Here is a 16365-nt window from a genome sequence, read left to right as displayed (position 1 = left end):
AGGTCAATATAAACTTTTTGTTTTCAAGCGAGTCCAAGCTCTCACCACCCCACGGCCGATGACTGGGGTCTTCACCAAATCGATGCCAAGCCACTTGCGCTCAAGAGGTGATGCACATCCCTGCCTGCTGGTTGACAAATTGACATCATTGAAGAACCCGATGACCATAACTGAGCTTGATATTGATGATTCCCAAGACATAGAAACCATAGAAAGGAGTATGACGCCTTGTATTACTTTTCCCGAACCACGATGTGGTACCAGGTATATTCCCTCAACGCCTAGCAATGCTGAATACGCCGAACGTACTATATGTCCTATCGAAACTCCAAAACATATCTGTATCTTGAACTCCAATCAAGCCCACAATATCTCTCCCAAACATAGCGTAAAGAAACAATTAACTCTTTGAACTCCCAGCAACACTCTCTCCTTCCCCATCCCCCCAAATCTCCTTACTCTCCAACTCCACCGCCCTCATCGCCGTAGCCACCTCCTCCAACTTCGCAACCACATCCAGCACCCCCTGATTCACCCTCTGAAAATACCTATCATTCGCCTCCCTCCTCTTCCTCGCAAGCAAAATATCCACATCCGTCTCCTCCTCCATCCCACCTCCCCTCCTACTCCCCGGCCTAGCACCAGGAGGGACACTCCCTGTTCCAACTGTACTCTTCCCCCCCTCCGTATTCGCCCCCTCACCTTGAGTCCCCGGCCCCCCAGCACTCGTAGCAGCAGCCGTAGTCTCCCCCGGCTTAGCGAGCTCGATCGCCTCATCAGCCTCACTCCTCGCCCACGCCTGAGCAAGCGCAATCTGCGCCATCCTCAGCTCGTCAAGCTTCCTCTCGTGGTCAGGTCCAAACACGCGCGTGCCGCCGCTGGCCGAGAGCTCGACTTCCTCGAGGGTGGCTTGCATCTCTGCCCACAGGGCATCTGTCCTATCAGTTGCGCGGGTGGACTCTTGCCTGGGGAGAAGGGGGAGGTTGGTGATGCCTAACCCGCCGGCATTGCGGCCGGGTTGTAAGGGGGAGGCAAGACCTCCTAAGCCGGGGGCGGCGGCGGTGGTGTTGATTGTTGCAGGGGATGTTAGGGAGGCTATCGAGGTGACACCTGGGGAGTTGAAGGGTTCTGGTGGGGTGCGGAGGAGGGAGGAGCCTGGGCGGGAGCTGCCTGGTGGTGGTGGTGGGTGAGAGGAAGAGGGTTGGGGTTGAGTGTTGATGAGTGAGGCGTGGGATGGAGCTGCTGAGGGGTGCAGGAAGAGGGATGGCGGTGGGTCGCGGGGTTTGAGGGGCGTTTTGTTTGGTTGAGACATTGCTACATGTCTTGAAGGTATTCGAAACGACAGATATGATGAACCTCTGTGAAAAGTGAATATGTTGATGGCGGTGATGATAAAGTTCAACGACAAGATGAGCTTCAAGCTCTGCCAAGCCACAGGTGAAGGCCCGTGCTGGATCAAAAGGGCGCACTGGCCACCTCCAAGTTCGCCTCCCCACACTTTTCCTAGCGGGGGCTGGTGCCTCAGGCACAAACAGCCCACCGCCCAATCCAAAGGTAGGGTTTTCACGCCCTACTGCGAAACTCGGCTGACGGTCCAAAATTTCGGTGACACTTTCCGCCCATCACGAACCTCAGAGTCCAGCGTCAATCAACAAGTCGGTACGTACGCCCCGCCCCGCTACCATTGCAATCCACATCTCATCAGCAATTGCGAGATCCCATCAAAGTCTACCAGGTCAACTAACATCAACTCTCTCGACGTCTAGCAAATATGTCTGGTGGAAAGCCTCGTGGTCTTAACGCGGCGCGCAAGCTGCGCAACAACCGTCGCGAGCAGCGCTGGGCCGATCTTCACTACAAGAAGCGTGCCCTCGGTACTGCTTTCAAGTCCAGGTTAGCAACGAATCCCGAATAAAATCGACACTCCCGATCTCTCGAACACCGAAAGCTAACAGTGGTGGAATAACAGCCCCTTCGGTGGTTCTTCCCACGCCAAGGGCATTGTCCTTGAAAAGGTCGGCGTTGAGGCCAAGCAGCCCAACTCTGTACGTCTTCCCCGAATACACAGCATCGATTGAAACCGATTCTCGAATACCCGACGAACAAACCGACTGACTGTGGTGGTGATGTAGGCTATCAGAAAGTGTGTCCGTGTCCAGCTCATCAAGAACGGCAAGAAGGTCACCGCTTTCGTCCCCAACGATGGTTGCTTGAACTTCGTTGATGAGAACGACGAGGTTCTCCTCGCCGGTTTCGGTCGCAAGGGCAAGGCCAAGGGTGATATTCCCGGTGTTCGCTTCAAGGGTATGTCTTCGCCACCACATAAGCTTTTTGCGCTTCACATCTAACCCCCCAACTACAGTCGTCAAGGTTTCCGGTGTCGGTCTCCTCGCTCTCTGGAAGGAGAAGAAGGAGAAGCCCAGATCTTAAGTGCGGGGCACTCTCAAGACAAAAAGTGGTACAAGGGTTGGCATGAGGAGTCTGCGAGGCTTGTTTTCATCAGCATACCATTTTCGGGTTGGGGGAATCTGGGCTCTCACGTGGTAGGTTTGGTCCGAAGAATAAGAGATCATTTCACACCGAACCACGACGATCCGACCGGCCAAGATGATTTTATGGGAATGGCGTCATTTGGGAAGCTTACATCTTTTAGGCAAAGAGCCCTCGGACTGCTCTATGCTGGAGATAATGGTTACATGAATATCATTACGAGTCCGAATAAAATCACGCCGAGTGCCCTCCTCATCTTTGTGGTCTCTCTCTCTTGGTTGGACTGAGTGCTATTTTATGTTTTGCCTCTCTCTGGACAGTGGCTTAGGGAGGTTCTGTACCTATTAAAGCTTCTAGGTTGGGTGTTGTTCCTCCACTTCTTTATGTGCCGGGCTTTATATGAGTTGTAATATCGTACAAGATCGGGTGCTCTATTTTGACTCTTTGCTGTCAAGCTTCCTCTGTGGCATCGAACATTGGCCTACTGTTCCTCCTTCTCGACTGCTTTCTCCTCCTCAGAATAATACCTAACCAAATAGTCCGCCCCCAACCCCAAGCTGATGGCACCTCCCGTGATCCAACACCCATTCACAAACCACCACCAGCAATCCTTGACGCTCTTCAAGTTGACCCTCTTGATCATGAAGCCCAGCGTAGCGGCTGCACCACCGCAACCCCCAATGAAGAACGCCGGCCCCGCCCCCGTGGCAACTCCGGCTCCCGCCAACAAGGCAACTTGCACGACCGCCAACCCGGTAAGAACCTGCTTCGTCTCCTTGTCGTGCTTGAGCGCAATACTCTTGATGCCGGCCTTGGCATCATCCTTGATGTCCTGATGGGCGTAGATCATGTCGTACAAGACCGTCCAAGCAACATTACTCCCGTATAAGAGACCTGCTGCGGTCAAGGCTGCGGTATTGGATAGGAGATCCACGCCCAGAGCGGGGAAACCTAGGATGGCGCCCCAGGAGAAGGTGAGTCCGAGGACGAACTGGGGGTAGTAGGTTACTCTTTTTGCCAAGGGGTAGAGGGCGACGAGGAGGAGGGAGGGGGTGGCGTAGTAGAAGCAGGAGGTGGGGAATTGGAGGAGGATGGCGAGGCCGGTGAGGAGCTGGGCGCCGGTGAAGAGGAGGGCGTTGAGGGGGGTTATGGCGCGGCGGGCGATGGGGCGGAGGCGGGTGCGGGTTACGTGCGGGTCAAGGTTGCGGTCCCAGAGGTCGTTTATTGTGCAGCCTGCTCCGCGCATGATGATTGCGCCGGAGAGGAAGAGAAGGGAGTAGGTGAGGACGGTTGAGGGGGGGGAGTGGGAGAGGGGGGCGGCGAGGAGGGTGGAGAAGAGGCAGGGGAGGTAGAGGTAGTAGGTTCCGGCGGGCTTGTCGAGGCGGATTAGTTCTGCGTAGGGGACCCAGCTAGGGGGGAGGAGGGAGAGGAGGCCGGTTGAGGGGGGGGTGTAGATTTGTGGTGGGGGGGAGGGAGCTGGAGTGGTTGTAGTCTGAGTTAGAAGTTTAGAGGTTGTGTGGTAGGCTATGGGGGACCTGGGGGTGGAGAGCAGGGGGGAGAGAGGTCGTGGTGTTGGTGAGAGGCGGGTATATGACTGAGAGGGGAGCCATGGTTTGCTTGTGGTTTTGGTAGTTGATAGTGCTCGCCTCGAGGCAGGCAGCCGGAGGAGCCGGTGACATGCTGGCATGGTAAGGCTGATGATATTTGGTGATCGATTGGATCTAGTGACATGTCAGATGTTGTTTATTTCATATGAACCCCGGGTGGCTTTCTCTTCATGAAGCCGAAACTCACTCACCTGTGCGCTGCCGCCTTCCGTTTGTAATAGACTTTCGAGTACCAGGCAACCAACAGAAGGTATTTCTCGTAGATAGCCTCTAGTTTCCTCTCCTCAACTAAAACCTTCTTGCTCCCTCATACAATTCCTCTTTTCCTCAAAATCCCGACCTTCTCATCGACACTTCCTTACACATACACACATGCATGTGAACCAGTCTCAGCCTTGTCAAATTTCTGAGCCACACAAACTGACTGACAGCTTTTGGGCCAAACTGACGGTGGATTGGCTGCAAGCTGCATTTGCCCCACCTTAGCCTTTTGCTTGTCAATTACGAATCCTTGTCCCCTACATTCTCAATTCAGCCAGCGCGGCGAAATCACAAAGAATCGCGTTCGACGCGACGGCGACTGCGCATGTGGTTAACTTTGCCATCTACGCTGCGGCAGCATATTCGAGCGACATGTAGATGGCCATCTCTCCATCGAGACGTCTCATCAAGAACACGACAATACAATGCGACTGCCAGCAACCGCTGCCTAGGTCGCTTCACCCGCCGTCACGATGCCGACAGCTCAGCATCCCCAGGCAAAGTTCGACCCTATCCCGCCGGATCTCGATTTGCCCACGCTCGTTGACAGAACACCAAACTTTCAATGGGTAGCTCGTATCACGGCTGCTCAGATTCAAAATATCGGTCCTCAAGAGTTTGAGAAGCTTGTTGTTCTTCATGTGGTACTTGGTGGGAAGCCACTGGTTATTGAGAAATGGAACAGGCGACTTCCCAAGGACCTTTTTGGTCCCAAGTGGTTGGAGGAGATGTACAATAAGAAACGTAGGTTGAATTGCGTTTTACCTCTTATCATGTACTAATATTCTTGAATAACAGAGGAAAACGTTCGCGACATTGTCGGTCAATGCGACATTCCCATGACCACTGGTCACTACCTGCGCTCCATGAAACAGTTGACAAACCAGTGGACGCCCGAGAACTTTCGCGACGAACGACGACAGCGACTCTACCTAAAAGACATCGACTGCCCACCAGAATGGCACGAGTACCTTCAAAAGAAGGTCATTCCACCCAACCTCTTTTACATGAACGAGAACGTCGACGAACGGAGTCCTATGGGGCAAAGTGACGACGACTTTGACATGTTCAACGAAGGCACCAAGTCCATTGCGCCGGCAGGAGATTTGATGAGCAGCTTGCCCGAGCCGATGCGCGCCCAGAATCTGATGTGTTACATTGGTCATGAGGGTACCTACACCCCGGCGCATCGAGAAATGTGCGCCAGTTTGGGTCAGAATATCATGGTGGATGCTTCAGGCGATGAAAATGGCGAGAAGCCCGGAAGCTCCATTTGGTTCATGACGGAATCAAAAGACCGCGAAGTTGTCAGGGAATACTTCCTGTCGATGCTTGGTCATGACATTGAAATCGAGAAGCACTTTGCGCAAATCAACGCTTGGAAGAAGGCCACCTTTCCGGTTTATATCGTGGAGCAGAAAGCTGGAGACTTCGTTCTCGTGCCCCCCTTAGCGCCCCATCAAGTATGGAATCGTGGGACCCGGACCATCAAAGTTGCCTGGAACAGGACGACCGTGGAGACACTCAAGATGGCCCTGGAGGAAGCGCTACCGAAAGCCCGTCTTGTCTGCCGCGATGAGCAGTACAAGAACAAGGCCATTATCTACTACACTCTCGAAAAATACTCGAAACTATTGACGGACATGGAGAGGACGTCTGAGACTGGGTTGCTTGGGTTCGGGCAAGACTTGATCAAGAACTCGTCTCGCACGAAGCAGTTGACTGGTGACTTCAAGGCTCTCTTTGAGCTCTTCACCCGAGTCCTAGTAGATGAGATATTCGGGACGAAAGAAAAGGAAGTCGAGTATATCGAATTTGACTCCTGCGTCACCTGCTCCTACTGCCGCGCCAACATCTTCAACCGGTTCCTGACCTGCAAGCACTGTGTTCGCCAGCTTGTTGGTGGTGACGAGGATACTTATGATATCTGCATGGAGTGCTACGTCATGGGCCGGTCATGCCTATGTATTTCCAACCTCACTTGGTGTGAGCAGTGGCACTGGCAGGATTTGGTTGAGAAATACGAGGACTGGCGCGCGCTCATTATCAAACATGACGGATTTGTCGATATCAACACCTCCCCTTTGCCGCTCGAGCTTGCACGCAAGCGATACGGCAAGAAGACGGTTGCTCAGCTTTGTCAAGAACAACTCCGGAGACGCCCATGGAAAGATATCAGCAAGGTTGACAAGCCAAAGGAACCTGCTGAGGACTCGGAGGTTGAAGTAGACGAAAATGGTCGGCCAAAGAAGAAGAGAAGGGGCGGGAGGAAAGCGAAGAAGGGCGACGTCTATCGCTGCCATGTGTGCCAACACAAGGACTACACCTACAAGTTGGCCTTCTGCTCCAACGAGGGCTGCAATGACGCATATTGCTATGGTGTCCTCTACCGAGCCTTTGACCAGATGCCACAGGAAGTAATGCAGAATGAGAGATGGCAGTGCCCAAAGTGTCTCGGCATATGCAACTGCGGTGCCTGCCGCAAGGCCAAGAACGGTGTTCCCTATATTCCTAAGAAGACACTCTTAGGACACGACACTCGGCCCATAGCTGACGATCGTAGTGTCGAGCTTCTTATCGACTTCAAGATCCACAACCTGTCGTGGTTGAAGAACGCTGGCGATGAGACGCGAGCTCTGTCGAGCAAAAGGATGCAGAGACTCAGAGAGGCCGCCGATGCTGAAAAAGCAAAGTCGTCCCAGCTCGAGAACGATGTGCTACAGCTACCTGATGGAGCTTTGGCTGACAGCCTGGAAGAGGCGGCATTACAGCAGGCTTTGATCAACGGTGGTTATGGCGAACAGCCTACGGTACTTGGTGTTTCAAGGGAACATCCGCCACATCAAAATGGACATACCGGACCTGCCGAGGTCGCCGACATGTCTATTGTTGAGGACCAGTCTGCCTACCCTGATCCTTCAGGACTTGGACCCGAACGCGGCTTGGGCATGGGCTACTACGAGCAGGACGACAGCGAGGACAGGATTCTGTTCGACCCCTATCAGCAACCTTCAGTCGAGAGCTTGATGGCGCTCGACGACGAGCCCGAGCCGGCCGAATATCTCAAGAAGCAGCTGCGCGTGGCCAAGCGTCGTGCTCGTTTGGAGGAGGACGATGACCCGGATTTTAGAGGACCTAGATCACACAGCAAGAAGAAGGCCAAGACGACCAATACCCGTGATGGTCAAGCGGATGCACTTAACAACATGGACCCGGCTCTGTTTGGTGATGTCACCATGGTTGGCGCCCTGGCTGACGGCATTCCTACCGAAAGGGAAGCTCCTGCTGTTCAAGCTCCACCGAATGCCGATGTTCCAGATGGCCCAGCCCAGGAGGGAGAAGAGCCTCGTGCCAACTCACCGAATCGGCCTGCTCTTCGCCACGCGCGACCCAAGATATCATACTTGGTGGATGAGAATGGCGAGGAGGAGTTTAACGAGATTCTCATTCCGCGTTCGCAGAGGCCTCAACCTCTCAAGGACTATAACCCGGCCGATGCGACCAAGGATCCTCTTGATCTTGCGTCCGCGGCGATTTTGGCGATTGTGGGCGGTGCCGCCGGTGCTAGTAAGTCCGCTACTAGATCTCCTGCTCCACCTGGTTCTGGAAATGCCGCTGTAACTGGAACTGGTAAGAGACGTGGTCGGCCTCCGGGTCCTCGCAAGTCTATGCCAGCAGGAGGGTCGGCTGAGCAGACACCTTCTGGGCACCCGAAGCCCACCAGGAAACCGCCACGTGATCGGACATTGCCTGTTCAGGTCAGCGATGATAGTGATAGTGACGTGGATGCGCAACTGGCTGGGGCTTTGGATGGGTTTGATGAAGACGGAGAACCCATCGAGTCACGACCTCAGTCTCGGGGAGGTTTCACGCCTGTGAATGCGCCCAAGAGAAGGGGCAGACCGCCAAAGAATGCGCAGCGAGGCCCTTCAGCTGGTGCTTCGGGTCCTGCTGCAGGATCACCGTTCATGTCCATGGCGGATCGAATGAAGGCTAAGGGCAAGAAGTTCAAGATCGCGTCAAGGAAGTCGAAGGCTGCGCAGGATAGCACACCGGCTGGGCAAGCTGCTTCCCGGTCTGTCTCCTGTGATGTCGACACCCCTACAACGCCCACGGCGGACAAGGAACCCGAGAGGACAACGAAAGCCACAAGGGGCAGATTCAAGGCAACACCAGCTCAAGATTTTGATATCGATATGGCGGACGCAGACTTTGATCCGAACGCGGCTGAAGAGGCCGTGTCGGAGGCTTCGAGTCCTCGAGCCAGCCCTAGCCCCTCGATGCAGGATTACATGGAGCCTATGGATACGTTTATGCCTAGCCCGTCTCCAGTTCGGGATGTGCCTAGGGAACCGACAGTTATTTTGAAGACGCAGACACCAGAGCCGAAGAGAGAACCTACACCTGCCCATGATGTTTCGCCTTCGCCTTCGCCTTCGCCATCTCCCGCTAGAGAAGCGTCTCCTACACCGGCGCACTCCCCACCACACAAACCCTCACCGTCACCGTACCACTCCCCTTCGCCGCCGCCCCCACCACCGAAGCCAACAGGTCCGACGATCGTCAGGCTCGTTTCCTCGGATGAAGAGGGCTCCGAGTTTGACGATCACGACCACGACGATGGAAATGAATCACAGTCTGAATCTCGGTCAGCGTCGGAGAGTGAATCGGAATCAGAGCCAGAGGAGCAGCCAGGCAGGGGAAGGGATCCGCTTGACCCGAGCGACAGTGATGACTCGGATTCAGATGATGAGGATATTCCTGCCGTGAAGCAGGTTGTTAGTACGGCGACGAGGGGTGGGAGACGAGGGGGGATGGTTGGTTTGGCTGGGAGGGGAGCAGGGACAGCCGGATCAGCTGGACGGGGCGGTGCCACTGCTGGACGGGGGAGAGGTCGTGGGAGGGGGAGACCGAGGGGACGGGGCCATTACAAATGGAGGGGTGGGGGTGGGAGGTGAAAAGGTGATGGATGGAGTTGTGAGATACCCGTATTTTGTGTTTTTTTTTCTTTTTTGCGTTGGATTTGGAAGACACAAACTCTTAACTGAGAGTCAGTGTGAGCGAGTTATTTGTCATGGATATCTTGAGATTGCGATGGGTGTGTACCATTATGGGAGTTGAAATTATCAAGGATATGGTTAAGTGGTTTCTGGGACTTGTGAGCGAAAAGGAAGAGTTCATGAGAGATTGCGGATTTTACTTAGGGATGCAAAAAACCATGTGTGTTGATAGTTTAATTCGATGAGTACATATTTCAACAGTGTTCACAATGACCATGTGTGACGAAGATGCTTCTCAGTTGTCAATCATTCTATTGACGCTCTCTCTCTTCCTCCATCTTCTTCTTTCCCATTCATTCATGCTTTGCCGCGATTCCAAGCCAACCCCCTATGCATTATGTACAATCTTTCTTCCCCACATCCCTCCCCCATCTTCTTCTTCTCCCCTGTTTTCACCACCCTTTTTTCTTTCTGCAAAAGCCATGCTGCGCGCGCGTTGGGGTTTTGGTGCGAAGGACGAAAAATCAATATGTTAGTCTAAAAGCAAAACGCAACAATTTGTCTCAGCCTCATGTGTGTTCACTGAATATGTTTCGAAAGGCCATCATCCATACTGGTACCGGCTTTGGCGTTCTCCTCGGCCGCCTTTTTGGTCTTTTCCTGGAGGTCCTTGATGGAGGAGGAGCCGGAGCTGCGGTCGGCCTTTACGGCTTCTTCGCTGTTGGAGGCGAGCTCGGGCTTCCAGTGGCCTTTGCCGGATTTTTGCTTGGAGAGGGAGTCTTGTTTGTGGTGGTCGAAGTTTTGGGGGGAGGGGTCGGCTGGCGAGCACGGGCGAGTCAGTGGGGAGTAGGGGGTGGGAATGGGGGAGGATGGAAAAACGTACCGCTGTTAGACTCCTTGAGGGATCGGAGGGGGGTGGTGGAAAGGGCGCGGCGGGGGAGGGAGGTGATGGTGGGGGAGGTGGTGATGCGGCGGAGGGAGAGCATTTTGGTGGATGGGTTTGTGATTGTCGTAGAGGTGGTGGAATTGAGGTTGTTGCTTGTGGTGGTTGTATCAACGCGGAAAGGAGAGAACGTTGAAAAGAGCTCTTTATTGGAAAACAAGGAGAGGGATTATTTCCTGCTGTTGCTTTGCTTGCTTGCAATTGAGTGGTTGTCAATTGGATGGGAGCGGCAATGGAGTTGGTTATGAAGCCCCGAGGGAGGGTATGACGTCACCACACGTAGCTTTATCACTGGACAGTGTCCCTGGTTTTTTGGTAGGCCAGGCAGGTCAATTGCGCGAAAACAGACCGAACGACAGCCGAGTTGAGGCGGTTCTTTGTTCAGGGAAAGGGGAGAAATCCACTTTTGGGCGTCATTAAGATTTGGGGAAGGGGTGGAGGTAGGTATGTTGTTTACATTGTCGTCGTCACATGCCGGTGGATGCCGGTGGATGAGGATATCGTCATTTGGCGGAGGCCATGCCAATTACACGTTTATACTCTCTTCGTATTCATGAGTCGAAGGAGTCATGCCGTCGTCGGTTAGTTTGATGCTCTCGGGAGATCTTCACTTTGTTGTTGCTTGATTGCGTCGATGTGGTTGTTTGCTGCGTTATGGTATCCGCTCACTCTCAACTTACGACTGTCAGGACTTGCGATGGTGTGATCTTCATGCCAGGGATGACACATAACGGTGAAGTTTTACAAAGTGTAGACTATGATATCTCGAGAATAATGATACCTAACAATAGGGTCAAGTATGGTCAAGATATTTGTTCTGTTTAGTAGGTCTATTGGTCGTCACTATCCAGGTGTATGTAATGTATCTAGTCAATGGTGCAAAACATCAAGCAGCATAGACTTGATATCATGATCACATAATATACCTCGTGCCACACCTATACGACATCTACTCGCCGTAAGACATGTTCATTACCTGGGTTCATCAGGTCTAGCTGTTCAGCTCCCTATTGGAGTTCCAGCTCACAACAACCGGTGGTAGGAGAATTCTATTGCCTACACTTATAGAGTGATTACACCATCATTCAGCATCGACAAGTGCTGGACTTGTTGGAGGTACCTAGTTACCAGATATCATAGGTAGGTAGAGCTATACATGGGACCACAAGATTGATCAAACCTTTACCACCCTCGTCAACAACCTCAGCTAGACCCGATACAATGACCAACAGGGGAGATTTTCAAATCTCTTTACCCCAGATTTTGGCCCTCTCCCCTTGCGTACACCACACCATTCAAGCTTTCTCCCAGTCCCCGATCTTCCTCCACCGGTCCGGTCTTCCAAGGTGGATCATCCAAACTTTTCTCCCCCCGTCAACGCCGCAACTCCAAACCCGGCCTGGACCCGGGTCACCCGGGTCCTCTGCGGGGCCGAGACCGCACAGACAACAACCAAACTGCCATACGCCGCCGCCCGCCCGCCAACCCCAATCTGATCTTCAAGAGGCGTAGTAGAAGGGGGTTTGTTGACATGATGAGACATCTCCGCCTGTGTCGCACCTTGTGGAGCACCGTGACCCAGTGACACATGATCAATATTTGACATCCTGGCCAGAGAAGACCATCGAATTTGTTCATCAAATTTGAGATGAGCATCTTGAATTGCAAAGATGCGGGTTAAATTATCAATGTACACCTCGGACATATCCAATTCACAACCGCAATTCCGTAACAAATTCCCCGCAGAACTATTTACTTGAAGAAACGCTACGGTGATATCCAATACTAATTACTCTGTCCATCTCGTTAAGTTTATCGTTTCGTACTTAAACTACTGCCAATTTTCTCGCTTCCAACCCGAAAACAGTGTGTTGTGTCTCACATGTTGGAATGCCCCAAAACCAGCAGAGACATAACACTGGTGGGGGGCTCGGTTCGGTGGGGAAAAAAACCTACTTCGACTACTGCAGTATGCACAATGCATATGATGTATTAATATGTAAGAGCAAAAAAGTGGTGAAACCCTTGATGCCCAACCCTAAACTACACTCAGAAACAACTCTTTGACGGTGAGAGTGGTAGAGAGGGAGAGTAGGTGCATGAACTAGTATGCAGACTATTTGGGGGTCAGGAAGATGTTGTTTGGTAATTGTTTCCGAATGGAGGGTATCGTCGAGGTCAACGTTTTGGTTACTGTCTGGCGTTTTGATATTTGAAACCACAAGTGTTAGTGGTTCCCGCAAGGTTTGCGGAAAGTGTTAACAGAAGCCAGTTGCTCCACCACTGGAAACGTCCACGGGAATTCCATCTCGGAATTCCATAAATGACCCTGGAGGTTCTAACGATAGTTCAGTGCCGACCATCCCTCTATCGTTCTCCCATGCGAACCATGCGGTGGGCAACAGTCAAGAGCTCTCCGAGTATTATGCATATCATGTCAGCAGCTTGTATACTTCCGTCTGCAATATCAATCACATCTCAGGTCAGCAGATGCATACACACACAACTCTGCAGAAGCCAGCTCAAAAGCAATTATAACCGTGCCGCAGCTCGGCGGTGGATTTCCTTGAATCCAGCATAATAGTGTTGCAACGTATCCGGGGCAGACACAACTGTGGAGGCGGCGCGGCGTGGCGTGGGCAGACACAACAGGCGACCTCCAGCAGTTCACACTGATGAATAAACTGGTGACAGTTCACATCTTGGAGTAGCGGTGTGGCAGGGTTCTTCCCTCCCTCCCCAGCTGCAAGTGTTCATTGTTAGCTGTCGAACAAAAGTCCCCGTGATTGGATCTCCAAGATCAAAAGAGGGCATGGGCCCTGTGCTCTGTTAACAAGCTGCCAATCAGTCGGCAAGACCTCACTGTGCGCGAACCATGGATGGCAGGACCGGGGCTTCCAGGAGTCCAGAGCATTCACCCAATGCCATGACTCGTCTTGAACACAAACGTCCTCTGCCGAGGAAAAAAGCGCAATGGGGAAACTCTTGAACAGGCGCAGGCACACACAGCCCGGCCCTGGGCGCGTCCCCTCAATTGGACAATGCATGTTCCCTGTGACCTCTGTCTGTTCCCGATGGCCCCACTCCGCATCCAGGAGGGCGGCCGGCGAGAGCCACACTCCAGCGGCGCACCACTGACCAGCAACTTGTGTGGTGTCACTGGTGGATGTGTGAAATCTCACTTTCTCTGTCCCACCGTTTCGCCAGATGAGGAGCGCACTGATGAGAGTCTGACAGCTCTCGCCCCAAGAACTGCATGTCTCAGACATGCGGGAGCAGCAGGGAGGGAGACCCCTCGATACCCCTCCTCTCCCTTCCTTGGGCCCACGGACAAACCGGTAACTGCCAACGCCCAGAAACAGGCACCACCTCAACAGTTTGTCCCCACACTGGGGCGAACTCCCAATCAGCCAGTTAAAACTGCAAGTCGACGACGAAGCACTAAAATACGGTTTCTACTCAGAAAAGTGAGAAAAGCTAGTCCGGAGACCCCCAGGAGCACACACTTCTCTACTTTTCCGGCTAATTGCTTAACATCTTATTTCTTGACCCAAAGCGCCTTTTGGCCACACTTAACTAAAATAAACTCTATTTGCTAAAGCGCTTTGTAATTGCCCAGGCTTAGAATCCCTTGATTAATAGTGTTTTTAAAAAGCTTTTAATTAGTAAATTCACTAAAATCACTACCCGAATTATATATAACTGGAGTAATTTACCTATCTTTACTCTAAATTAAACTTATATAGTTTTTAAGTAGATATTAGGTGGCTGCTAAAGAAGCACGTAGTGAATGCTGAGTAAATGCTGGGTAAGTGCCAGATAAGTGCTAGATAGGCCCTAAGTAGGTGCTAAATAAGTGCTTTATGAGATTTTTTGCTGTTTGCAATGCTTTTGCTAAGGCTGACGCCAAGTAGTATTACAGTAATAACCTACTGTAAAATAGGCTTTACGTAGACCAATTTTGTCACGGCATTGGCGCGTAGGCTATGACTGGGTATAGCTCAAGCTTTGTTCTCACAAAAAGCTAGCTTTGCAGCTTCGATCTAAATTTTTTCTTTTTCTCTTTTTTAACTTGCAATTCAATCAAATGAATAGGATAAACTGTGTGCTTTATCTTAGTGTTTTTGCCTTCCCGTGACAAATTTTAACAAAAATTAAAAATTAAAAAGTATTGTTATTATTAAAACTTTAAAAAAAAACCTAATAAAATATTAAATAGTTAGTAGCCTTTGATTGATATTTAAGTTTATTACTTTTATTAATATACTTAATACTGTACGCTTACCATAGTTTTAGGTTTTAAATAAAGCTACTATAAATTTTATATATTTGTAGATATTAATTATATTATAATTTCATCTATATTGAAAGCTGTTTTCACTAGCTTATTTATTATATCTTTAGATTTTCTTTTCAGTAAATCTATAGTAGAGAAAATTATAAAAAAATAATTACGTATAGAATTAAACGCGCGAACTTAATATATATATATATATTAAAATACTAAAGTTATCTTAATATTTTTACAAAAGCATCCAGACAATTACTAAAACGCTTTATAAAAAGGCTTACTTTAGTAAAATGTAGTTAAATTGTAGCTTTGGCTAAGAAAAAAGTAAAGTGGTTAGTTGCGAGGAAATTAGCCGTAAAAGTGGGTGCTCCTGGGGTCCCTGGGCTAGCTTTTTCTCACTTTTCTAAGTAGTACGATAGCTTGCTTTCATGCTCTGCCAAGCCCGCTTCAGGCAGTCAGGCCACCCGGACTTTGAAACACTATTTGTCGTCGGTTATCGGTAAAGCTTCAGCAGAGCAGAGCCACGAGTGCTCTTTTGAGAGACTGTTGTCAGATAATGGATAAAAGCGGAAGAATGCTGGTTGGTGATGGACCAGTATGACGCTGATGGGGTGACTTTGGGTGCCACCCAGCGAGAGAATCAACGGCATCAAAAGAGAGGAGTTGTGCCCCTTTCGTCACCCCACCAGCGGAACGGCAAGGTGGGGGGTTCTTTTTCGTCTTCTCGAGGGTGACAGCAGTTCGGTTCCAAACCAGAAAATGGAACCAGGCGGTCAGTTGGTCTGATATGGTTATGTCGTGGCACGCAGAGGGCGATCCGGCTGAAATCCATCAGCGGAGATAAATCGCCCTTTTTTTCCTTCAGGATGCTGCATTTGCAGGCGCACAAGGCGGCTGCTTAAGCAAACCAATGGCTCACCCGGGCGGGCGTCAAGTGAATGGGCAGCGTGGGCAGCTTTGTTGCTCCTTGCATGCGGAGTCAGCAGCCGAGTGCCGGGTCCTGCTTTTGGCTGCCACTCACGCAGCAGCTCCCGCTCGTGTTCGCAGGCCGTCCTATGTGGCACTATGCAGATGGATGCAGAATACTGGACGTAGAAGCCTTTCTGGCAGCTAGCATCATCAGCGTCACCAGCGCCAATTAGTGGCAAGCAATGAGGTTTGTTGCGCCCTTGGATCGCCGGCGAGAAGGTGGTCTGGGTGCCGGTGAGGGGAGCAAATCCGCCCGCCGCAATCATCAATGGCCGGGATCTGCGGGGTGGTAGAGAAGAGTGAGCAAGACAGAAGAAGAATACACCAGCCACGTTTGGTGTCTTGCGTCTATCGAATGCAACTTCAGAAGCTGCACGGGAAGGCCCAGAAAGGTCTCGCGGTGTTTTACCGTGACCACCAGCCAGTCAAAGCATGGAGATGGAGCGCCCTCGCCACAAGGCTGGGCCGGAGAGTGCTGCCAATGGCCACTCAGCTGCACTTAATTATGCATCTCGAGCCGCTTGCAGCAACGCAATAACGGGTGGTATGAAGGTCCAGGCCACCACCGATTGGGCCGCGGGCGCCAGTTTCAGTGTAAACACCGATGAACCCTCCCTCTCTCTCCGCAACAGGGAGAAAATACGGAGTAGTTCGCATCGAGATGCGCATCATGGTGACAAGGCAAGGCAAGGCGGCGATAAGCGACGGGATGTTTTGAGGCGTCTGTCCAAAGGTAACGAGGAACAAGAATGACGGGAGTCCAGGAACTCAAAAAGGGACGTGGATCGACAAAGGAGAGGGGAT

The 16365-nt window shown here is 51.6% G+C and overlaps 5 protein-coding genes across 5 annotated transcripts; 2 read left to right on the top strand and 3 right to left on the bottom strand.

Moving 5' to 3' along the window:
- Positions 1-400: 400 nt before the first annotated feature.
- QC763_305370 (uncharacterized protein) lies at positions 401-1397 on the bottom strand (the record flags this gene model as incomplete). Its single annotated transcript, XM_062910983.1, has 1 exon — positions 401-1397. The coding sequence occupies exon 1, from the start codon at positions 1310-1312 to the stop codon at positions 401-403; it is 912 nt and encodes a 303-aa protein (XP_062766977.1). The 5' UTR covers positions 1313-1397.
- Positions 1398-1541: 144 nt separating this feature from the next.
- On the top strand, positions 1542-2884 carry rps23 (ribosomal protein S23). Its single transcript, XM_062910982.1, has 5 exons — positions 1542-1659; positions 1767-1893; positions 1970-2045; positions 2133-2304; positions 2363-2884. The coding sequence occupies exons 2-5, from the start codon at positions 1772-1774 to the stop codon at positions 2428-2430; spliced, it is 438 nt and encodes a 145-aa protein (XP_062766976.1). The 5' UTR covers positions 1542-1659; positions 1767-1771; the 3' UTR covers positions 2431-2884.
- Positions 2885-2903: 19 nt separating this feature from the next.
- COQ2 (Para-hydroxybenzoate--polyprenyltransferase, mitochondrial precursor (PHB:polyprenyltransferase)) lies at positions 2904-4475 on the bottom strand (the record flags this gene model as incomplete). Its single annotated transcript, XM_062910981.1, has 3 exons — positions 2904-4211; positions 4289-4385; positions 4466-4475. The coding sequence occupies 3 exons, from the start codon at positions 4473-4475 to the stop codon at positions 2972-2974; spliced, it is 1347 nt and encodes a 448-aa protein (XP_062766975.1). The 3' UTR covers positions 2904-2971.
- Positions 4426-9455, top strand: QC763_305340 (uncharacterized protein). The gene is made up of 2 exons (XM_062910980.1): positions 4426-5102; positions 5157-9455. Exons 1-2 carry the CDS (start codon positions 4832-4834, stop codon positions 9314-9316), a joined length of 4431 nt encoding a protein of 1476 aa, XP_062766974.1. The 5' UTR covers positions 4426-4831; the 3' UTR covers positions 9317-9455.
- Positions 9456-9619: 164 nt separating this feature from the next.
- On the bottom strand, positions 9620-10785 carry QC763_305330 (uncharacterized protein). The gene is made up of 3 exons (XM_062910979.1): positions 10242-10785; positions 9973-10176; positions 9620-9895 (listed from the first exon to the last, which is right to left on the bottom strand). Exons 1-3 carry the CDS (start codon positions 10342-10344, stop codon positions 9891-9893), a joined length of 312 nt encoding a protein of 103 aa, XP_062766973.1. The 5' UTR covers positions 10345-10785; the 3' UTR covers positions 9620-9890.
- Between the last annotated feature and the right edge of the window lie 5580 nt (positions 10786-16365).

This window comes from Podospora pseudopauciseta, chromosome 3, assembly GCF_035222475.1.
Source record: "Podospora pseudopauciseta strain CBS 411.78 chromosome 3, whole genome shotgun sequence".
Lineage (NCBI taxonomy): Eukaryota > Fungi > Ascomycota > Sordariomycetes > Sordariales > Podosporaceae > Podospora > Podospora pseudopauciseta.
The sequence above is the reverse complement of the archived record's forward strand: the minus strand, read 5'-3'. Positions and strand labels throughout refer to the sequence as shown.

Coding starts and splice junctions, on each gene's coding strand:
- rps23 (XM_062910982.1), top strand. CDS start 1,772: ATGTCTGGTGGAAAGCCTCGTGGTCTTAACGCGGCGCGCAAGCTGCGC. Junction 1,894..1,969: donor GGTACTGCTTTCAAGTCCAG/GTTAGCAACGAA, acceptor GTGGAATAACAG/CCCCTTCGGTGGTTCTTCCC. Junction 2,305..2,362: donor TCCCGGTGTTCGCTTCAAGG/GTATGTCTTCGC, acceptor CCCCAACTACAG/TCGTCAAGGTTTCCGGTGTC.
- QC763_305340 (XM_062910980.1), top strand. CDS start 4,832: ATGCCGACAGCTCAGCATCCCCAGGCAAAGTTCGACCCTATCCCGCCG. Junction 5,103..5,156: donor GGAGATGTACAATAAGAAAC/GTAGGTTGAATT, acceptor CTTGAATAACAG/AGGAAAACGTTCGCGACATT.
- QC763_305330 (XM_062910979.1), bottom strand. CDS start 10,344: ATGCTCTCCCTCCGCCGCATCACCACCTCCCCCACCATCACCTCCCTC. Junction 10,177..10,241: donor CCTCAAGGAGTCTAACAGCG/GTACGTTTTTCC, acceptor CGTGCTCGCCAG/CCGACCCCTCCCCCCAAAAC.